Genomic DNA, 23651 nt, shown 5'->3' on the forward strand with positions numbered 1-23651 from the left:
AACACAGAGGCGAGGCAGGTGTGGGCATTGGGCGTTGCCAATATGGTCATTTGCATCCTTTGTGCATCTTCAAAGGGTAAGAGAAAAGCTGAGACCACATCTAGGTTTGGGAATTTGGAATCCCTAATGTCTAAAAGGCAGTGAGCTTCATTAGTGCCACCTTGACACTCACCAAGGAGATAAAAATGTTCATCAGGACTGAGAAATAAGATTTAACGTCATTGTATTTATTAGGTTCTGAAACAATACACATTCACATCCTTTTGAATACAGTACATTTGGCACAATAATGTTTACAATGAAATAACACTAATGAATGGCAAGAGATTAAAATTACATCCAGAAAGGGAAAAAATGTACAAATAAAGCATCACAATACAAAAAAAAAAAATCCCTAAAATTGAATACATTTTATATTTAGCCAGACTTATTTTGCACATAATTTAAAAAGAGGTAATTTTTTAGCCTTCTTTTTTTTTTTTTTTTTTTAAAGCAAGAATGCATTGCTTTTTCACCTTTGGAGGAAAAAAAAAAATGTTTCCACTTCACAAAGTCCATTATGAGAGGACACAGGAGAACAGCTATCCTTCATATATTTTTTTGGCATTTTTTTGCACTCCCGTCCCCCCCTTTTTTTTCTTAAAAAAAAAAAAAAAAGAGAGAGTGAGTGAGCGAGCTGGAAAGATGAGAAAGAACTGGCAGAAATGAAACAGTGTGGCTGCTTCCAAACTCTTGTGAAAGCTGAAATGAAACAATGACTACTCACGGAACACACAAGCCTTATTCTATAGACTACATGGGATTTGAATCTGCCTGTGTGAGAACTTGATGAGCTCCAGCCCCAAACAGGAGGCATCCCAGTGAGCCCAGCTTTGGGGGCTGGAAGGGGGCATCTCTGGGCCAGGCAACCCGCTGAGTGAGTGCCTGGAGCTGCCTGGTGGAATGTATTATTATTTGACTTCCCAACAAAAATGCCAGTTGTCCTTTAGGAAGGCCCAACCCCTGCTGACATGGGAATACCTTGGAGAAGGCCAGTTGGCATTATAGTTAGAGTTTGCTTGGTGTTTCAAAGTCCATCAGGGTGAAGGAAGCAGAGGAGAAAACAGAGAGCAGTGGTGATGCATGAGTAAGATGGGCAGTATTGTCATGTCTTCCTAAAAAATGAGATGATGCCACCATGAAGATGTTTCTGTGCTTGTCCTCAACTCCAGAAGACAGTCTCTCCCCAGTATGTCAAGTTACCGAAGATCAATTAATCTACTGTTCTTCATCTCTTCACTGGTATGCCAAACACACAAATTGATAGAGCATAATATTTGAAATTATCATAAGAACAGTTAATAATTACACCTGAGTTTTTAAAAAATCAAAACAAAAGAGAACTGAATGGCATCACTAGTAACCAAGGCTACGTGACCAGCCAGATACAAATATGGACACCAGCTAAGGGGCCCCAGCTAGTCACTGTCAAAACTTTGAAACCACCATCCAGAACATTCCTTTCTCTTTCCCATCTCTATCAGGGCATAACAGAGCGCAGGAGAACTATATGTGAGTTTACATCTTTTAAAATAAACCAAAATGAAATCAACAATACAAAGAACACCCCTCCCCCCCGAGAAGAAAAAAGAAAGAAGGAAACACACCTTATCTCTCGGTAACTTGAACCAATACACTCAGAGAGTATTGCACCTGGACATTATTATAATTATTCTTTCATAGACTAAAGTTTTATAATATGCCTGAACATGCAGCAGTTGATACCTCTAAATTCAATGAATTAATTCCACAGGCCTTGCAGCAAACACTATATACAAAAATCTCAAATGTACAAAAGGCAAAAAGCTTCATTAGTGCCACTTTGCCACTCACAAGTATATATATTTAGGGGCAGCTGGGAAATCCACGTGCAACAGTTGGAATGGATTCCATTCCCTGCTAAATCAGTTCAGTAAAATAGATAATCAAACGACCTCCAGGAAACATGTACACAAAGCCACAGAGAACCCTTGGAAATCAAAGAATGTAACACTGTTAGCATATCTACAGGAGGTAATGTCACATCCATTAAATAGTGTCCACATGAGTTGCCATTGCATGTCACACAGAAACAAAACTCCGAGCGCATCTTGCCACCCTGTCAGTTTTCAAATAAGTCGCTCTTCAATCTCCTGATACCCTCTGCATAACCCACGTTTAGCCTCACTCTGCTTGTTCCAAAAGCAGATATTTCATATTTAACTTTACACGTTTAATGTTTAAAAACCACAACACAGTAGTACTACCATTTGGTAGAAGTGCGCAAAAATTACACACTGCTGCAGAAAATAAATAGAGTTGATGCTGGGGACTTAGGACGAAACTGGAAAGAGAATTTGGGAGGCGAGTTTTGCTAGGACCCCAGGGCCTTGGCCATCTCTGCGGTGGCCTTGGAGTTCAGGCAGAACTTGAATAACACAGAGCACTGCTAGTTTCCTTTCCTCTCAATTCACGGAGCCCCACGTGCCACGAAAGTATTCAGAGCATAAACCTTGGACGATGATTTATTAGCCCTTTAATATCTACCTGTATTAACACTGGAATTTATATCTTTTGGCCAATTAGAAAGCAAATTTGATAATCTATTTTTCAAATGTTAACAGAGTTCAAAATCAAATTTCTTCTTCTACGGAGAGCGATTTCTTCCACAAGACACATGCTTACACAACTTTGGCATGCCCCAAAGCTAAAACCAAAGCAAGCGAGAATTAGCCATTCCAGAGCAAACCAACACAGGGAGCCAACCCGGGCATCTCCCAGCCTCTCTCCTTCCTGGGCATGCCTTGAGGGCGCCCATCTTTGGGCTGAAGAAGCACCAGTCTCTTCTTCTGGATAGAATGGCAGAGAGTGGCAGGCGGGGAGACCGGAGGGATGAGAAGCAAGAGTTGTCAGGACTCTGCGTCCACGAGCAGAGCCAGAGTCTCGTTAGCTTTTTTTTTTTTTTTTTTTCCTTTCCTTTTCAGTAAAAGACCTGAAGTTGCTTCCCTGCCAGAAGCCCCCGTGGAGTGAAGAAGCCAGGCTTGCCAACAGACCAGACTCGGCAGTGGGTCCAGTGAACTGCTGACGCCACACGATTCTGCATTACTGGTGAGACAAGAACCAAGAGTGCCTTCTGGTCACCAGGTGGGAAGAGGGAGGAGCTGGCCTGGGGCGAGGGAATGCAATAAATAGAGGGTGGACAAGGGACTGGGGCTCCGGGGAGGAGAAGTAGTTCAAGACCGTCCGACGGGAAAATAGGAATCTTCCCGGCGCCCCTGCTTGCAGCATCACCAAACTCCACCTGGAGCGGCTTCTCAGGGCATCAGGTCTTCACCAAAGTAGGAGAAGCCTTTGAATTCCTCCTGGTTGATCTGCTTCACAATCGCTTCGTCCACGAGCGTGAGTACCGGCTCTTCCCGGGTAAAGTCTTGGTCAAAATTATTGACGTCTCTTTTGGTTTTCTGTGGGAAGATAAGAGAAAGCACTGACTCCAGGCTGACCTTCCTCCCCAGGGCCCCCCGCAGGGAGTGGGCATCGCGCTGACCAGCCTCTCGCCAAAGCAGACCTCTAGCTACTGAGAGCAGACATCGAGCTGTTCCAATGAGGTAACGATGAATGGCCCCAGGACCGGGAGGTGATGGAGGACTTGGAGAGGAAGAATGAGTCCAGGTGAGAAGGAAGACGGGGTGAGAGGTATGATGGAAAAGCAGGGAAGTGGGATTCCCATAGACTGTGTGTGTGGGGTCGAGTGTGTGTGTGCGTGTCTGTGTGTGTGTGTGTGTGTGTTCCGGACACTCCCCCTTCCAGCATCTGCCCTAGCCCTCTGGCTCCACTGAGACCTCCCTTCCTGTGATCCAGGAAATGAACTTGAATCTCCCTCCCACAAGGTCTCCAGTGGTCTTTCTTCCATAAAGGTAAACCCCCATTACCTTGCCATGTCTGCTCCAGATGTCATCTTCTCTATAAGTAGGAGGATGCATAGGATGGGGGGGTGGGACCATCTTCTGGGAAACCTGCCTTGATCCTCACCTGCTATTTTGTGTTCCCACGTTATTTCTATTATTATACTCAAGACACTGACTTGCAGTGAATTGTTAATGCTTTTGTCCTGACCATGAGCTCCTTAAAGGCAGAAGCCTTGTCTGACTCAGCCTTGGGTCCCCAGCAGTCCCCTGCACTAAGCATCTACTGAATGAGTGAATACATCAGCAAGCCCACCACTGACTTCCCAGCTCAGAAAGACCCATACCCAGCCGGAGGTTCAAGTTACCAAAATTGGGCTTATGGTCTGTGGAGGGTGGAGGGCAGCAATCAAACACATCCTGGGTTTTGGAGAAAATCAGGAAGTATGAATAATGCTCTCTGCCTTTGGGGGTTCACTGCTGAATCGGGAATCAGTATTCCTGTCTAGAACACACTGCAATCATTAGAAAAACTTTCATGGAGTAGTCAGGGCCCGGCTGAGACTTGAAGGATGAGTTACAATCATGTTGGTAGAGATGGGAGGAAGGCACCTTGGCAGAGAGGAAGATGGTTAAGAAGATGGGAGCAAAGTTCTGCAGAACATGGTTTGGGAAGTGCTGCTTTACAGTTTACAGCATCTTCACGTTTATTTGCTCACTGATCCTTGGAACAGGCAGGTGTTATTATCCTGATTTTACAGATGTGGAAACCGTGGCTCACAGAGGTTTGGTGACTTGCCCAGAGTCACCCAGTGAGTTCAGAGCAGAGCCAGACTCAAATCCAGCTCTCAGCATGATGCCTCCCGTGGTGTAGAACGTCTGGAAAGCTGGGTACTGGAGACGTGGGAAGACACGGCAAGAGTCAAATTCAAACAGGAGACATTTAGGTCAAACCACTAGGCTGAAGCAAAGCCAGAACGACTTGCTGGTAAGCCAGCATGGTGGGAGACGTCTGTGGGTTGGGGAGAGAGTGGTGACATGGTGAGGTGAGCTCGGCAGGGGAGTCTGTTTTCGAACTTCCCCAGATTGAGATCTGAATCAGATGGACAGCACAGAGCGGAGATGAGCTAGTCTTTCCCATCTTTCAGCGCCCATTAGTCCTGCTTGGCGTCTTCTCTCTGGCCTTGAGCTGCATAGTTCAGTAGGTCTCAGAGACCTTGGAGGGGAGACAAAAGGGGGACACAGAAAAGCCCAAGGGATGGAAACAGGACTTGCCGCAGCAGGATGTGTGTGTCGCCCCTTGACATGGGAAAACTGAGGAGTGGCTTAGTCTTTTCTACAGGAGGGCTGGCCGCAGGCAAGAGGATGACACGTCTCCATCTCCAGTGTGTACAGAGCACGAGGAAAAGGGGGGCCCTCGTGGAGAGGGACTCCAGAGGAGAGCCACAAAGCCCAAACCCAAGTGACGCACGAGGGACACGGGAGGGCAGGTGCCTGGGGAAAGGGTGTGGTGACGCCTCTTCTGAAGATCCCAAGCGAAGGAGGGATGGGTTCACTTTGATTGAAGAGGGCTTATAGAGTATGGGCGCGTGGTGCTGGCGGAGCAGCAGGATGGGAGAAGGGGGCAGCAAGACTTTAAGACTTGGGAAGCGCTGAGTATCATCCCAGAAGGCGACCAAGGGGCACCCTCAGTGGGGGCAGGAGGAGAGGGGGAGCAGGGGCCTGAGGGGTGGGAGTTGGTGAAGAAAATTGGCAAGGAATAGGCCAGGAGGGAAACTCAATTGGTAACACCACCAATGGTGGGCTATGCCCAGGTACTTTCAGGGGCGGGACCACCTCTTTCCTGGCTCCCTCTCACTGGTCACTAATGGGGGAGGGGAGCCAGTGTATAGAGAACCTCGGGAAATCTGTAAACACTCTGGCATCGGCTCCCCTGTTTAACTACTTGTGCTTCACCTTTCAATCATGTGTGTCCATTAGTCATGGAAACTGGTTTCCTTTCCTGAGGTCAAATGAGCATAGTGACGGAGCTGGATTCCACAGGATGTCTGAATGTCCCAACTTGCTGACTGCTTACCAGGGAATCGGGCTCAGTCAATACAGTTAGGGACGTCATTCCCAGAGGGCCTCTAGCTCTATGGCGGGCTGGCTTGGGTAGCAATCTAGCTCAGCTCTGGGCTTTCCAGTGGTCCCAGAATCATCTGTGGCATTGGAGCGAGTGTGCCATTCTTCAAGAGCGCTACAGAAGAACACACGTGGCTCACGCAACCCTTATGCAACCCGGCCCAGGCCCTAGTTCCCCTGGAGACAGCTTAGGTGCATGTCAGTAACTCATTCCCAATTCAAATAACTAACAATTCCTGACTATTAATTAACCTTAGAGGCTTGGGGAGTTTTCCAAAGCAAGTATTTCTGAGAAACCCCATCCCCTGTTAATTGCATGTAGGCAGCATAGCATCCGCATATTTAGAGAGGACTGGGGATTTTATGCTTTACTCACTGGTTTTACTCTTTGGAAAGCCGCTGTCTCCCTTACAGAGTTGGCACGAGACTCCACTCCAAGGTTCTGATGGGCAAACTCCTAGAGACACTCCCTGTTTAGCTGGATCTTTAGTCACCCCATGTGCCTCTCCTAATATCTAAATGCCTGACTCTCAGCCCCCACCGCACAGCCTGAGAGGTGACACTGGGACAGTGGAACAGCCTTCTAACTCTTCGCACCTTATCTCCTCCATTAAGTCCTTCCCACGTCCTCTGACCCACACGGAAGGAAGGCTGCATGCAGGGGGAGAAAGAGCACTGGCTTGCCTCCCATCCTGGTACCGTCCCCCTTCCTGGTGAGACGACACTGTGAAGGTAACCTCTTTGAGCCTTGGTCTTTTCATCTGTAAAATGGGGGTGGTCACAGGTGCCCTGCAGATTGCCTTGAGGACTAAATGAGATGCCAGATGTGAGGTGCCTCCGTGCAGACCCCAACACACAATGGGCACCCGATAAATGTGAGATCCTACCCTGCCTCCGAGTCTTAGCACCGTGTGCTGTGGGCATGCCTCACTCTCTCCTTGGCTGTGTTCCCCAGCACAGCCCATGTGATCTGCCCACGGGTGCCATGAGCTTCGTGAGGGCAGGGCCTGAGCTCACAGTTCTCTGGATGCTTTCAAATCCTGAACTAGTGCTGAGCCAGGGCCTGTCTGAACGTCCCGTGCTTCCTCCAGCCACTGAGATTCTTCCAAAGGTGGCTTACTGCTCTCGGAAAAAGCCCCAGTTTCTTACCCACTTCTAAGGCCCTCTGGGATCTCGTCCCTGCCCACTTGCCCAGCTTCATCTCCTGGGCCCGGGGGAACCATGAAGTCCTCTGGACTCGCTGGCTTCCTCCTGCATCCGAGCCTTCGCTCAGCTAGTCCTCGGCCCGGAGTACCCGCTCCCCTCCTTGCCTTCTGCCCCATGTCTTCATCACCGAGCTGACTTCCGCTCACCTTTCCCATCTTGGCTCAGATGCCCTGCTTTCAGGAAGCCTTCTCTGTCCCTCCAGGCCTCTTATGGGGGTTCTATCACCTCTCCTAACTCTCATCACAGCACTTACCACCCTGGGTGTCCACCTCCTTTTGCAACTAATGTGTGCGCTCCTGGGGGCAGGGACTGGGTTGAACTCGCCATTCCATCTGCGGGATGGCGCACTGCCTGGCACATAGAGAGTGCTCAAGAAATACCAGAGGAAAAAAACAACTGAATGCACGTCTCCTGCTGCTGCTTTATCTAGAGCCACTGAAGTGATCTGGGTTCAGAACCTGTGGCACTCTTGTGCCAGAGGGTGTTTTTGTTTGGAGAAGGTTGAGGTCTGGCTCACAAAGAGCCTGGAGCAGGGCACCCCAGCCCATGGCTGCCCCACAGAGCCCTGAGAGGCAGGCAGGCTTAGGTCTGGTTAATGGGGTTTCCTCTCCCTGCAGTGGTCAGCCTGGGCCACTAGGGTTCCTTGACTGCTGGTCTGAGAAAGAAAGAGGATGAACCAGGGTTTGGGCAAATTCTACCAAGACAGATGGGCTAAGAGAAGTTTACGGACTTGGTGGGTATTTGCAGTTGGTGTCAGGGGAAAACAACATTCCTCTTCCCTTTGGCTTCATTGAGAAGTAAGGTCTTGGATTTGAGAGGTCTGGGGCTGACCCTGGGGGGAGGGCACACTTCTGGCATCTGCAGCAGGGGAGTGAGGTAGAACTTATGGAAACAGAGTTATAGGTCACTCCAGATGCCTCTGAGAAACTGCATTTGAGAGGCAAAGGTAGGCGACCTGCCTTTTAAATCGCCCTGAGGCCACTGAGGGCTGGAGGCTCAGCCAGCTGTGGCAGTGTTTAGACCCCAGCGCGGACATGGGCAGGCTGCCTGAATGCTCGCTTCCTGTCTGCCTGGCGCAATTCTTTCATAGCCCTCACTGAACTGAAGTCATAAATACAAGCTTTTAGAGGAGCCAGCGATTTCTGCTTCTGTCTTCTTCTGATTACGAGATCAACAGATGACTTTGTTCTAAAGCACCGAGAAAACTCCCTGGTCTTACAGGCCGGGGCACGGGGCTGTAGTCACCGTGCTGGTCCCAGACCACCTCTTCATCTGTGCCTGGTGTGACAGCAAGGGCATAGGCAGTAGAGTGACCACAAGCCAGGGTCCCCAGACCCATGTGTGTGACCATAACTTTCTGAGGAGACATGCTGTCTCCACGTGGTCTCCAAAAATCCAGCTTTCAGGTTCCACCTCCCTCTTGAGTCTCCCTGACTCCAGCCTCCCTCCCTCTCACCCTCCCCTGCAGTCCCCCACGGCACTTCCTGGAACATGCATTTGCTCCCTCCTTGTCATGTTTTTATGTGTGTCACATTTTCCTCTCGTATCCCTCAAGGTACCTACTGCAAAGCAGGGCACACGGCAATCCCTTAATACTCATTTGCTCAAAATCCTTTTATTCGCCGCAACAGTCAAACTCAAGATTCCTCTTAGCTCTGAAATGTCAATATTCTTATCTAAGCTCTTTCTTCTTTTAAATATCTTCAAAGAAAAAGTGAGAATTCAAATAATTAGAATGCTTGCTTAACATCAATTAACTGGATCTTTACATATACACATATATTCATTATACCCATATATTGACAAAGTACATGTGCATATGCTTATACACACATGCTCACCCATGAAGTTAAATGAAATGAGAAACGTATAACTGCATAGTGTTTTGCCTGACAAAAACGAGGCTTGGAACAGAAATTCAAGTCAACTATCATTTGCCTAGAAATCTCTCTCAACATATTCTTCTATCCCTTTCCCCCTTTTTTAATTTTGTTAACCAAGAATTGATCATACTTTTGGATTTTCCTTATAGAAAACAGAGCGAGACACATAGAGGGTTTGTCTAGGCTGCCAGTGGAAGCTTTCACAGCACCTATCTTGCCATGGTGGTGCCCTACCATTTTTTAATCCATTTCCTTCTTAGAATGTGGTGGCCAGAACTGACAGCTCGATTCCTGACTCCGTGGTCTGAGCAATGCCAAGGGAAGTGGTATGACCCTCTACTTGGTGGAAACTCTCAAATTAAATCAATGTCTAAAACGGTGTCAATGTTTTATCATTTCTGAGGTAACTGTGATAAAACAGTGACACTCTTACAGTTTTATCAATCCAATTTAACCTTGTTATGTGTTGAACTGTGTCTCCCCCAAAAGCTATGTTGAAATCCTAACCACCAGCACCTCAGCCTTATTTGGAAATAAGGTCTTTGCAGATGTAAGGTCATCAGGGTGGGGCCTGTCCAGTATGACTGGTGACCTTATAAGAAGGGGAAATTTGGACACAGAGGCAGACACGCACAGGGGGAGGACCCAATGAAGAGACACAGGGAGAACCCACATGAAGAGCAGAGTGATGCCACCACAAGCCAAGGAACATCTGTTGCCACCAGAAGCTGAAAGAGGCAAGGAAGGATTCCTCCCCTACGGGTTTCAGGGGGAGCGAGGCTCTGCAGGTGCCCTGATCAAAGACTTTCGCATCCAGAACTGAGAGACAATACACCTCTGTTGTTGTAGGCCACCCGGCGTGTGGAACTTTATAGTAGCCCTAGGAAACTAATACAAACCCCCATCTTCTGAAATGGATTTTTTGCATCCAGATGTAACCTCTGACACTTAACCTTGATTTCTTCTTATGGTGGTACTTATTTCTAGGTTGTTAAGATTACCATAAATAATGATTCTGTAATTTACCTCTCTGAATCTCAGTTTATTTACCAAGAAAGTGGGGATAATAAATCTACCTAGCTTGCTGAGGATTGCATGAGCGCGTATAAGTAAACCTCATGTAAACTCTAAAGTACTATATGAATGCCATTTTAATTCTGTCATCCATCTTTTCTGCCATATTCTTCAGATTTTTGTCATCCTAAAATTTGAATTGGCATGCCTCCCATCTCTTTAACAAGATGCATATAAAAATACTGTATAAGGGAAGTTCAGGCTCAGAGCCCTCTGACCTGCCCTCTGCAAAGAGCTCTCTCACAAAGCTGACCTACCCAGTCGTACCAGCACAGTTTGGGGGTATGGGTGTTAAATCCACTGTGAATCAACCAGCCATGGTCACTTTTTCCATCTTGTTCAGGAGCATGCTATCCGAGACTTTCAATTGTTTTGCTGGAATAAAGATACACAATGTCTGCAGCATTTCTCTCATCTATTAGTCTAGAGGTGAAGTTAATTGGCTCCAAGCAATTACCATTTTCCCCTAAGTGTCCACAAACTATCTTCTCATAAAACCTTCTAGAAACTTGCTTTAATCACATCCATCTCAGAGTATCCCAAACCTCATTTTCCCTCTTTCTGAATACTGGGAGACTGTTTGCCCATGTCCCATCATTTGGTACCACTGCTCTATTCCATCAAATCCAAATAACCAAATAGTGGGCATGGCTGATTCTTCACTAACCTGAGAGATAACTCACCTGGGTCTGGCATGGTGGCTTTCAAACTCGGCTGCACAACAGAACCACCATGGAACTTTAAATGAGAGTGACGCTACACCCACCCCAGAGACTCAGTGTAACTGCTCCAGGATCTGGCCTGGGTGAGTTATAGCTCCCAGGTGACTTCATTAGATACAATTCATTAATTCACTTCTCTTGGGTTTCAGTTCACCCAAGAGTGGTTTTTGCCCTAATCTTTGTACTTTGAAGACATTTCTCTTTGGGGAAAAGTTAGAGGCAAAATAACAGCCTTGCTATTTGTCATTGTTTTCAGTCAGTGGCTCTCCATCCTGCCTGTGTATCAGAAACAAACATGCATCTATATGGACACCTGGGCCTCAACCCACACCTCGTGAACTGGAATGTCCAGGGGTGGGGCCCAGACCTCTGTATTCTTTTTATAGCTCTGTGAGTGATTCTGATGTGCAGCCTTGTTGAGTCCCTCTGTGTAAAGGAGCAATGGATCTCTTTCTTCCTTCTTTTTCTTAGCAGTTTCAAAGGGACCACACAATATACTGGTATTCCTTCTGAATTTCATGCCATTCCTTAGTTATTTTACATCAGTCTTTATAAAATCAGGATACCCAAGAGCTCACTGGCAAACCACACTGGTTTCTTTAGATGTCGCCCTCTGAGAGGCAGCGTAGCCTAGTGGTTTAGCATGCACGCTAAACTTTGTGGCCTTGGGCAAATCATGAATTCTCTCTTGTGCCTCAGTTTCCTCATCTGTAAAATGGGGATATTAGTAGTCCTCCCCATATACTTGTTATAAGGATTAAGTGAAATAATCCATTTAAGTGATGAGAACATTACACAGCAGAGAGTAAATGTAAGTTATTAGTATTGCTTCTTTGTCAATATTGATCACAACAGTATGGTCAGAACAAAGAGCGTTGTCTTTGGGATGATCCCTGATCTCAGGCACAGAATAATCACTGTATTACCGGGGTAACCTGTGTGCTTTCATCTCCTGTGTACTCCAAATACTAGGACTAACCAGTCTTCTCTTAAAAGCTAAGAGCCAGAACTGTGACCCACCCAAGAGGACATTCCTGATCCTTTTATTGCCTTCCTAACCTTGTTTGTCTTTCCTCATTTTCACTGCCATTACATTTACAGTATGTGCTTTGTATACCCTAGTGGGCTATCTTTAAACTTTCTGGAATAAAGCAAGATAAGAAAAACAAAAAGGAAGAAAGAAGATGAATTTTACTTTTAGCAGTGCTGGCTATGACATCATTTCTTCTTTTCTCTGTAATGAGCCAGAGGGTGTGTGTGTGTCCACAGGGAGCTGTAGAGCTGGGGGCAAAGTGGGCAGTGCATGCCTCAGCAGCTGATGTGCTCCTTCAGGAACACAGACCCAGGCAGGGTTCCTAGGTCTTCTGAATTCCCAACAAATACCCGAGACACATTTTCATGTTAGAGCTCCTAATTTTTGCCAACTAATTCAATTAAAAATAGAGCAGCCTGGGGCTTCCCTGGTGGTGCAGTGGTTGAGAATCCGCCTGCCAATGCAGGGGACACGGGTTCGAGCCCTGGTCTGGGAAGATCCCACATGCTGCGGAGCAACTGGGCCCGTGAGCCACAACTACTGAGCCTGCGTGTCTGGAGCCTGTGCTCCACAACAAGAGAGGCCGCGACAGTGAGAGGCCCGCGCACCGCGATGAAGAGTGGCCCCCGCTTGCCGCAACTAGAGAAAGCCCTCGCACAGAAACGAAGACCCAACACAGCCATAAATAAATAAATAAATAAATTAAAAAAAAATAAAAATAGAGCAGCCTGGTTGAATGGGTTGCGCGGTCCTCCAGTTTGTGACCTCTGTTTAGTAAAGCTGTTCCCACCTTTTAGGGAAAAAGAAAATCAAGACCCATTTGCTTTTCAGGCACAAATGATTAGCTTCATGACATGTAAAAATGGGAAGCCACTTGGTTCCTGGCCATTCCCTGGCCCGCAGGAGAGAATCATGGCAGCAGGCTGGCCTCTGCTGCTAGCCTACAGAGATGGGGAGCCACCCAAGCCTCAGGTCGAACGCCCCCTCCCCCAGAATCTGGTCCACCGCCTCATCTAAACCATGTCTGAGGGAAAGCCGCTTCACTCCTGAGGCAGTCTGCATATGTAAATGTATTTTTTAAATGGACTAAGTCCCTCAGACCAACAGGCATTCTGAACAACCAACAACAGCTGAATTCTGTCAAATCCACTGCTTGATGGAATTCAACTATTCCCCCTCTCTCCTTGTCCCCTCGTAATTGTTTCCCAGACTATTAAAAAAATCCACATTTTTACAAAGTCCATTTGAAGAGTTGCTTTGGATTTGGGAGTTGCTCCTCCCTCACACCTAGAAATACTTCAGTGATCAAAGGAGTTCAGCCAACTACAATTTGTCTGTAAATCAGTGGTTTATAGGGGTCTACAGACTCAGCCCTCTGGGATCTCCTTTACAGGGGAGGGCAGGTATCCCTGTTATAAAGAAGCTGTTACCAAACGTGGAACATTTGTTATGGTGCTTTTTAAATAAAATTTTGGTGCTTCTACCTGAAGGTTCGTTTGGAAGGCAGGGCCAGCTTAGAAACCTACAGAAGCTTGAAAGGGGAACCCAAGATACAACTCCCTGTATCCCCTGCTCCCACAGAAGCAGGGAATGTGGTCCTTGATAAAGTGGGGAGCTTGTTGAGGGGATTTCCAAAGCTGCTTCTACCTGTATATTCCATGGCTCAGTCATTTTAAGTAAAACTAAAATATTTCAAACAAGACTTCTTGACCTGGGTTCCCACTCTTAGAGCATGGGTGGCACGTTTTCTGTGAAAGGCCAGCTAGTAAATATTTTAGGCTTTGTGGGCCATGGGGTCTCTGTCACAACCACTCCCCTCTGCCGTGTGGCACGAAGCAGCCCTAGACAAAGTGTCAGTGACTGCGAGTGGCTGTGTCCCAGTAACACTTTATTTATGGACACAGATATTCGAACTTCTTATAATGGTCAAGTGTCACCATTCTTCCTCAACCACTGAAGATAAATGTAAAACCCATTCTTAGTCTGAGGGCTGCACAAAAAGAGGCAGTGGGTTGGATCTGGCCAGCGGGTCAGAGTTTGCCAACCCCTGTACTAGACGAGGGACTTCAGGGCTTCCGGGAACCTCGTGAAATACAATCCAGTGTGCTGTATGTATGGGCACTTTTGGGTTTTCCTGGAGAGAGTTCACCGCAGCAGATTCTGGAAGGGGTGGCAACTTCACTGCTAAGTTAAGAGTCACAGATTTCAAAGTTTCCCCTCAAACAAGGCCTGAAATTCCCTGTGGTACAGTAACTCTGAGGAATCCACAGAGAGGAGAAAGCCCTGAGAAGCAGTCTCAGGGCCGGAAATGTCCCCTTTTGCTCAAGTCCCTCGTACCATGGAGGCCCCCAACATGGGGCGTTGCCTTTGGCCCGTGTGGTGCTCCATGGGAAGGCTGAAGGGTCCCTGTGAAAATGGTTGGGAAAAGTCCCCCGGACGCAGGCTCTCTGTCTAAGGCTATTTCAAGACCAGGTGGAACCACTTGTCTCGTAGCTTTAGCCTCACAGACACAGCATTTCTTCATTCCTTTTAGGGAAGGAGACATTTCTGGGCAGTTCTGAAGGGCGGTGCTGACACCTGCCTCCTGAAACCCTCCCAGGCCTGCCCAGGTCCACACGTGGACACACCTTTGGCTGTGACTATCTGCTGTTAAAACTTGGTAAAAAGTATAAAAGCATACATTTCAGCCAAGATTCATTGTGGGCCGTGTGGTTAAGGACACATCCTCATAGTCTGTACAGCACTCACTCGCCCTTGACGACGTTCAGTTTGGAGTTTTAAAAGGCCTAGAGGTGTCTCCAAGTGCCCCAAGAATCTTGGCTCCCTGGCAAGGCAAGTAGCATCTCGGGGCCACCTGCATCTTCTGTCACTCGCAGCACCCAGCTCACAGCCGGGCCTTAACTAAGTAGACCCTGCTGAGTCCCCAGGTGACGGCCCAGAGCAAGAGCTCTTCTCACATAGGGGAGCCCGCCCCCTCCAAGACAAGACGTGAGAGGAAAGAAGTGCCCGTTTCCCTCTCAAATGCTGCAAAGGAGCTCGGAAACCGTTCCTGAGGCCACAAGGCCTCCATCCTGCTGCTAATAAGAAGGGTCTGGAACTGCTATGTGGGAAAGAAATGCCCCTTCCTGGGGAACCATCCCGAACCCAGGCTGGTCCCCCTCACATACCTTGATCGCCCTGTGCCTCTCTTTCCCCGCCCTCCTTGTAACTGGGGCTAAAAAGTGACTTACTCAGTAACTGTCTCCTGCACAGGCTAGAGGCTCTGCTCGGGGGCCTGCCGTGTACTTCCAGCAGCGGCACGGCTCAGTCCCTCCGTGTGGACAACATAATAAAGCTCAGGGATGGAGACCTGCCTGATGCATTTAATCTCACAGTTACCCTAACTCCCGCTGCAAAGACTAGCAAGCAGCTGCCCAAGGTGGGCCCGCCCCGGGTGGAGCCAGGACTGGATTCAGCCTGTTCTGACCCTGGGCCGGGCCCCTGGTGTGTGCCGTCCTGCCTCCCGCTGACAGGCGTCAAGGCGGTCACCTGTGCAAAAGGGCCGAAGCGCTGAGCCCAGCCCAGGTGGCCAGCCACTGGCTTCCACCAATAGCATAGCTGCTGTGTTAAAAACCAACCAACCGACCAACCAACCAACCAACCAATCAGCCAACAAGCAAACAACTGCCTTCTGCCCTGCATCCCTCACAATGCATGAGGCCGCCATCCCCACTAGGCCTTTTGGGGTCATTTCTTAGACAGGAGGGGTGAAAGGGAATACAGCCCTTCGAAATTCTTCATTATGACCAAGAGTAAGAAATACATGTTATATATGACCTAGTGGACATCACCTCATTCCACTGTCCCCAAGAAAAGATGCAGCTCGCTACACTTTACCCTTACCAGATGTGATGCAGTCTATGTTCTAGTCTCTCTACTTTGTTCTTTTCTTTCCTTTTCTCTTCTTCTCTACCCTAAGTTCTACCCTATCCTAGTCTTCATTAAAAATGTTTTCTGCACCTGACCCACTAAATTGATTTTACAACCCACTGATGGGTAGACCTGGAAGTAGGGTAAAGGGGCACCCAGCAGGGGTGTCTGGAGCTGAAAATGTGTAGAAAATACAATGTCGATATGCAGGAATAAAGTCTTAGGAGGAGACAGCACCCTGCCTGCTGTGGCCTGCCCAAGGCCTGAGCCCCTGTGCCAGGCTCTGCAGCGAGCTGGCCCCATGCAGTGGGACGTGCAGCAGCGGGACCCGTGGCTGCTCCCGCTGAAAGTGGGCAGACACACAGTAGCAAAGCCAGCCCCACTCTGCCTCTAACCGGGGGGCCCTTTTTCATTTATCATCGACTTTTCAAAGCAGTGTCATTGTTGACAGCTGTTAAGTTTAGCTACTCTAGGGATGCTTTTGGGTACTCAAAGAAGAAACTTTCCAATCAGTCCTGGCAAAAGCCCTGATCCTGCACTCAACAATCCCCCACTCCAACCCCCCGCCCCATATTTATGAACATGTCCTGGATGGAGATCAAGCTCTCTTGGCCTGGGATTTATTGTTGCTCTGCCTACTGGCTTTGAAACGGGAACCGTAAACACTCTAATAGATGCCTCTCAAGTCACGATGAGGTCACCCACCTTCTCTTACCATTCAACAATTTCAGGTTTCCTAATGCAGGATCTTATCACCCCAAATTCCCAGGCACATACTGGGATAGATCTTGGGCCATAAAAGGTGAGAAGAGAATTTTGAGATGGAACTAAGAGAGAAACATTCTCTGGAAAAACACTGTAGAGCTACAGAATTCATTCATTCATTCCACACAGATATATGAATTACTACTATGTGCCAGGAGTTTTTGCTGAGGACGCAGCTGTGAACGAAACAGACACACATCCCTCCCCTAACACATTAAGCAGAGCTCGCTAGCAGTCTTTGCAGTTGGGTGATGGGCACATGGGGATTCCACTTTTCTTGCTACTTTTGTACATGCTTGAAATTTTCCATAATAAAAAGTTAAAAATATAAGTCTCAAACACATGATGCTGAGTGAAAGAAGCCAGACACAAAAGAGCGCATACAACATGACTGCATAAACGTGAAGCTCTAGGAAAGAGAAATCTCCTCTCCAGGGACAGAAAGCAGATCAGGGGCTGCCGGGGGCAGAGACACCTGGGAACTGCTTGGGTACAGAGATGTTCTTTACATTCATGAGCCGGTGGTTACACAGGTTTGTTAAAATGCATCAAAATGGACACTTTAAACAGGTAACTTTTCAGCTCTGTAAATGTTACTATAATAAAGTTGATTCAAAACCTGCACACATCCCTGCCCTCATGGAGCACGTTTACACAGAGTGCCTGGGGCTGGGAGAAATCTTAGGGACAATGCAAGTCCCTCACCTTACAGGAAAGGAGCAGAGAGATTCAGTGCCTTGTTCAGGGTTTCACAGACTCTCACAGCAGGGACCTGGACCCAGCCCCGTCCAGTGTTTTCCTCTCAGCTCACTGCCTGTGATACAGAGTTGGGGCTAAGTTCTGAAATCTCCTGTTCTGGGGTGAGGGTATTCTGCGTCATTCAGTGGAACACCCACATCCTAGGTACTTGGGTACCTGTAGCCTGAATCTGCCGCACCTCCCCGGGAGGACCATCAATCCTGTCGTTTCCAGCACTAGGGGAGGTGCCAGTTGCTTGCGGGGAGAAGGAAGGCGCGGCTGAAGCTCCCAGTCAAGGTCTGGTTTATTTTCTAAGTCATCTCAGCTGACAATCCCCACTCCAGTCTTATCTGCCCATCTCCCCACTTCAGGCAATGATCTTATTTCACTGTCCCCGCCATTCTGGACCCTCCTCCACACCTAGCTGGGCTCACACACCTGAAATACTCCACTGACATCCAAGCTCTGTGCTCAAGAAAACCCCTTTGGGGGTGGAGTAGGTCTCAGAACGGAGGAGCCCGAATAACATGCAGGCTCGAAAAGATGCAGGCCCGTGAGCCAGGTCTTCTCTCTTTGAAGAGACTGAGGTTGATGAACAACCTTAATGAAGCTTCACAAACCCAATGTGTGTTTGCTAGACCCTGGGACTCTAGAATAACGTTTGAGCATCTAGCTGAGGCCAAATCCAATTCTGTTATCACCCCTTATCCCAGCACAAACAATGGGGAGTAAACAGGGCACTGATCCCCCGAGATGCAAAACTGGGTTTCCAAGAGCTTCTCTCCGCTATGACAGATGCAGCCCTGGAGATTCAAGGTCCTGGACTTGTAGGCTGGTGTGGACGGGGAACCCTGTCAGCTGGCAAAATGTCCCTTGGTGCCTACACCCTTCAAAGAGCAAATGCTGGCTTGAGGGCTGGAGGACGGAGCCCCTCCATGGGAAAAGCTTGAGATTCTATCTGCTTTTACTTTGACGCACATTATCCAGCCTCTGACCACTATGCCCGCCCCCCTGGCTGCAGGACCACCCTGTAGCCTTCTCTGCAGAGACAGGCAGGAGGGCACTGCTCATCCAGCTACATGGCCCTCCTGGACAAGATCTTCTAGGAGACCTCGGGTGGGAAGTGGCTCCTGTGACCCACAGAGGCCTGACTGGGGAGGCCATCTTCTTCGTGCCATCTCTCCCGTTCTGTCCTCTAACCTCGACAGGCAAACCTCAAGACTCCCCTCCCAAAGTCAAATCCTGAATTTTATCCCATTGCCTGGTATTCCTCAAGTATTCCGTGTTCAGTATCTCCTCCTGCCATCTAAGCTCCTCACGTCACACGGTGAGGTGAACGTGTTTGTGTTCGTAGGGGATTCTTTTCTTCTGTTTACCTTCCCCTCCAGGGCTTCCCAGAAGGCACAGAGCACATGCTCACTAAATACCCATTAAAAAGAGCTGATCTGAATCCTGCCTTTCCCTTTTCCCTTTCATGCCTTGTCCCGTGTAGTTCTCTCTTCCTAACCCTTCCTGGCTTTCTCTGCCAAGATCCAGCAACTCTCGAGAACCTTCTCTGATGGCTCCTGCTCTCCCCACTTTGAATCAGGCACAGCCTAGTAGGTCCCATGCTCCCACGTAGGATGTGTGTGTTACCTTAAGTGTTCATGGGGCAGGGAGGAGATTAAATTCAATATACACTAGTTTGGTGAATCCATGAAGGCGAATCCCAACCTCACAGCTAGTAAGTCATAAATAAAAACTTTGGAGCTTATGGAAATGCCCAGCCTAGGGCTCAGATCCCTCCCCTGGGGTGGGTGCTGGGAGGACCAAAGTGAATCACAGGTGGGCCCTCCAGCCCTTGGCCACAGGGACGCTCCTGCAGTCAGAATTCCCTGATGGAGAAATCTCTTGTGTAGAGTCAAAGACGCCCCACTGAGGCTGTTTAGCTTAGAAATACTTGGGAAGCTGTGACTGCTACCATTTCAGGGCTGGGGCAGAGAGTCACACAGCCGTGCTCAGCAAAAACACTGCCGAGACCAAAGGCAAGAAGAGTAAAGCTGGTGAGCAAGTTCACAGAATAAAAGTTGGGGAACCTTGGGGGTCTTCCAAGGGGCAAAGGACTGGGAATATTGGCATCTGGGGTGAGTAACTGTCTTGCAGCACCTCGTTTCTAGTACTCCCCCAGCTCAGACCAGTGGCTGTGCCAGAATTAAGCCCCAGGAGGCTCTCGGGCAGAGTCTGAACTGTGTTCTCTGCCAGTCTCTGCCTTTCTGCCCTGTAATGGATGGCTGCTCCCCTGAGCACAGGGTGTCATCCCTCATCTGAACTCCTGGCCCCTCCACCCCTTTGGGACAGAAATATTGTCCAGACCGGCCTCCCTCAGCTTAGACCCCCACTGTCTCCATCACTATCAGCATCAGCGCCATCCCCAGCACTCACTGTGTATGAAGGGCTCTCCTAATCATCTCACATCATTAGCTTTTCCTCTCCTCACAGCAATCCAGTGTGGTAGATTTTATCATCCCCATTCTATGGATCAGCAGACTGAGGCTCAGAGAGATGAGGTGACTTTCCCAAGATCCTACAGCCCCAGTCGGAACCTGGCTGCACCTGATTCCACACCCCAGCCTCCAAATACCACACCACCTCCTGCAATCTTTAACTCTTGATTCTTGGAGTCTTGGGATAAGAGGGAGAGGGGCTTCAACAAGCTGGGTTGGGGGTGATGAATGGAGAGACAGGAACTAAAATTTATTGAGAATCTGTAGTATGCGAAGCATCTGAGGTTTGGAAACTAACCCTGTAGTAATTCTGAGAGCGGGTATTCTCAACCCCATTTTACACATAAGGAGGTCGTGGCTCTAGGAGGCTGGAAGTGAATTCCCAGGTTCACACGACTATCCTGTGACAGCAATTTTATTCCTACCCAAGTCTCTCCGGGGTGAAAGTGAGTGCCCTGTCCACTTTTCCATGCCATCACCTGGGCCAACTACTAAAAACAGGTTCCTGGACTTTTCCCATGCCCTCCAGCCCCGGGCCAACATCCTGGCTCTTGGCGGGACCCTGCAGCCTCTCGGAGGCTAAGGGCTCTCACTCTGGCATGGACACAGGCCAGCGGGATGTCCTCACATGTCTGCAGGGACCGACTGGGCCCCATTCCTGCTCTGCCAGGTGGAAGATGAGGACAGCCTCTCATGGTCCCCGGGGCTCTGTCTTCATGGTTCACGCTTTCAGGAGGTCCCTGGGCCAGTGGGCTGGCTTTAGGGGAAGGGGCTGCCTGTTCGGCAGGGCTCCTCCTCCAGCCGCTGAGTTGGTGAGGGTGTGAGGGTCTCAGGCCCACTTCCCAGTTTTCTCTCAGCACAGCCCAGTCATGCAGGAGCATGCAGGAAAGGCCTCCCTTGGGGGTCCCGCCATGCAGTGTGGATGGCTGGATGGAACAGATCATGAGGTTGAAAGGGGCCTCCATGTCACCCGGTCTGAGGGCTCACCTACCTGGAAAGACTCCCCACTCTGGAGGCCTTACCTTAAAGAGGGACATTCACACTGAAGCAAACTTGAAAAGAGAGAACACGTACACAAAGAGAAGTTTACTTGGCTGGCATTTCCCTCATTATCTTTGGCTTTCACTGAGGACAGCTAGGCTGCTGGGGAGGCAGACCTCTCCCTCCTCTGCTGGCTTCCCCCCCATTCCAGCGCCGAAGCCCCAGGAGCCATAATCTCAGAGCCTAATGCGTTTGGGGCGGGGGAGGTGTGTGCAGGAGAGAAGCTAGGAGTGAGCAAAATACCTCCAAGATCTACAGGGTTGGATGATGCCCTTCAACCACACCAAACACATCACTTCTCTCCCCTACAGTCCCCAAGGAAGACAAGCCCAATGGCAACACAAAAGCTAAATGGGCTACTTTTAACGGCAGCAAATGATGCCGCCATTTTGGAACCAAATCCCCAGTGGGATAGACCAGTGAATTCTATGCTTGGCGACTTTTTCCAGCATCAAAGGCCATGGATCCAGCCTCGCTGGCTTTCCTATTCCCCCACCCGTCCACTGCTGTACGCCCTTGCTCTGAAGCAAGCCGCCCCCAGAAAACTGATTTGAGCGCATGATGGTACCAAGTCTCTGGTTTGGTGTTGATGGCACGTTGCTTGTGCAACATCAGTCGAGTATGTGGGTGGATAAAGGGTGGACGGGAGCATAAAAAGGAAAGTGGAGGAGGGAGAATATACAAGATAAGATAGCCGGGAGGAAAGATGAGAAGGAAATCTCCACGCAGAAGCAAAAGCCACTGAAAAATGCCCTGAGGTGGGGTTAGTGCAAAGGGATGAAAAGCTGAAGGCAGGAAACCCAGTGGAATACTGACAGCGGGCGAGTCAGGGCAGTGGTTAGACACGGAGGCTCAGGCGCCAGGGAGCAGAAATCTCAGCTCAGCAAACATCTCAAGAAGGCGAAGGCCTGGAGGGGACAGCAGCCAATTGAAGTATGGGATGGAACCTGCCCAGAGGCCAAATTCCAGCTACGAAATCTGGACAGTCTCCTGGGTGATATCTCTAGAGGGGCGAGGCTTCCTGCAGAGGCGACGGAAACCAGGCCTGGGAGCTGTTCTCCTGCCATATCCTCAGCCCCTGTGGGGGTGATCCAGGGACCCCAGCCTCCAGCTGAGCCAGCCTGGGCAGAGTGCAGGCTTGCTGTGCCCACCAGCTGTGGAGGGGCTCCGTCTGTGCGGGGGAGTGGGGACGGTCAGGAGCTGTGGAATACAGGCCACTACGTCTTGTCTCTTCATAACTCCTAGACTGGATGACATGATCTCACCCAGTCTCCCCCCAGCCAGACAAAACCAACTCCTTCCTGAATCAGAAAGGCAGAATGCCCCCCCAGGGTGCTCAGATTCAGTAGGGCCAGCTGAGGAGTGGAGAGCAGCTATTCAGCAGGATCCTGGGGACTAGCGGTATCCTGGTGTGGCATCAGCGGGGCATGGGGAGGGAGCAAGAGGAGCCCTGGAGTTCCCTCACGAGCCCCAGGACCTTGACCGAACGCCCTGGGGATCTTCAGCCCGATGAGATAGGGGAGTCTGTGCGTCGCTTTCCTTGCTGCTAAAACTCATGCCCAGTGTCTTCTCCAGGCCACCACCAAGGTGCAGGGCTGCAGATGCTTGCTCATAGACTTGTCCCCTTCCTTCTCACAGTGGCTTTCCTTTGACTCGGAGTCTGTCCCTAAGATCTAAGAAACTCACACCATCCCTGGCTGCTTGCGACCCACCATCTTGGCCACTTGTTCCCAATGTCAGGCTCCAAACCAGTTTTCTTTCCTCCCTCCGACAAAACCTTTCTTCCGCTGCTCTCCTCGGAAGGCACCTGACGTGTCCTCAAGTCATGTGATACCTGAAGCCCACGGGAAGCCTGTCCTGTGTTGGAACTCCCTGCCCCGTGAACAGAAGATGACTTCCGTGAAGACATACCTCGGCTTCCCAGTGTCTCTCCAATGACCTCTGGTGTGTGGCCATCTATTCTGTCTGGGGGTGAGGCTGACCCTGCTTTTGGAGCACAGAGCCGTGCTCACCACTGGCATGTGAGCCGGGCAGGTCCCACACCCCCGCGGTGAGCCCTCAGGTGGTTAGTGGGGGTGATGGCTTATAAACGCCTGTGTGAGTTTTCACATTGGCCTCACAGGGCTTTTAGAGATGAGAAACACAGCATGTCCGCCACTGCAGCGGGCTTCAATTCAACGTAAAGTCTGTTTCTGTTGTACACAAGCCCGCAGATGACTCAGGGTGGTGCCGTGAACATTTTTCAGAAACGAGTTTTCATTTAAGGGACAGACTTGGGACACCTCTCCAACCTGCTAACTGGATGAAGGCTATTCTTCTCTTTTCCGATTTTAGTATGTCTCTGGGGAGACATCTCTAAGTCCCAAGGATATAATTGTGATCAGAGATCTAAATAACCTGAATACTTCTTGAATGACCTATAGCCGAGAACTCAGTAAGGATCAACATGACTCAGCTCCAAATGTGACCAGAAACACCTCTTGTACACACACATACACACACAGTTTCCCTTCTTACCCTTCCTTTGGATGTTCTAATTCTCTCCTCCAAACTGAATTCAAACCAACCAAATAAACGCCCTCTCCCCTGACCCCCAACAGTGTTGAGGATGACTCTGGAGGTCTGTGCGGGGCGAGTAGGAACATGCACAGAGGATGACTTCCAAGGCAATGATGAACTCAGTCTTTAGGAACGCTAAGACAGTTTTGAACTTGGTGGGAGCTCCTGGACGGCCCCTGGAAGCCTACTTGAGC

The 23651-nt window shown here is 49.2% G+C and overlaps 1 protein-coding gene across 3 annotated transcripts in view; it reads right to left on the bottom strand.

Annotated features, from left to right (window-relative positions):
• Positions 1-206: 206 nt before the first annotated feature.
• The window catches only part of PRKCE (protein kinase C epsilon), a 517974-nt gene continuing 494529 nt past the window's right edge, over positions 207-23651 (bottom strand). For 2 of the 3 annotated variants that reach the window (XM_057558401.1, XM_057558400.1), the window contains one exon: positions 207-3479. In XM_057558401.1, the coding sequence (XP_057414384.1) occupies positions 3333-3479 (147 nt within the window). In that variant the 3' untranslated portion in view covers positions 207-3332. Of the gene's footprint in view, positions 3480-20879; positions 20910-23651 lie in introns of all 3 variants that reach the window. The other variant, XM_057558402.1, reaches the window with a different exon arrangement.

Source organism: Balaenoptera acutorostrata, chromosome 12 (genome assembly GCF_949987535.1).
Source record: "Balaenoptera acutorostrata chromosome 12, mBalAcu1.1, whole genome shotgun sequence".
Lineage (NCBI taxonomy): Eukaryota > Metazoa > Chordata > Mammalia > Artiodactyla > Balaenopteridae > Balaenoptera > Balaenoptera acutorostrata.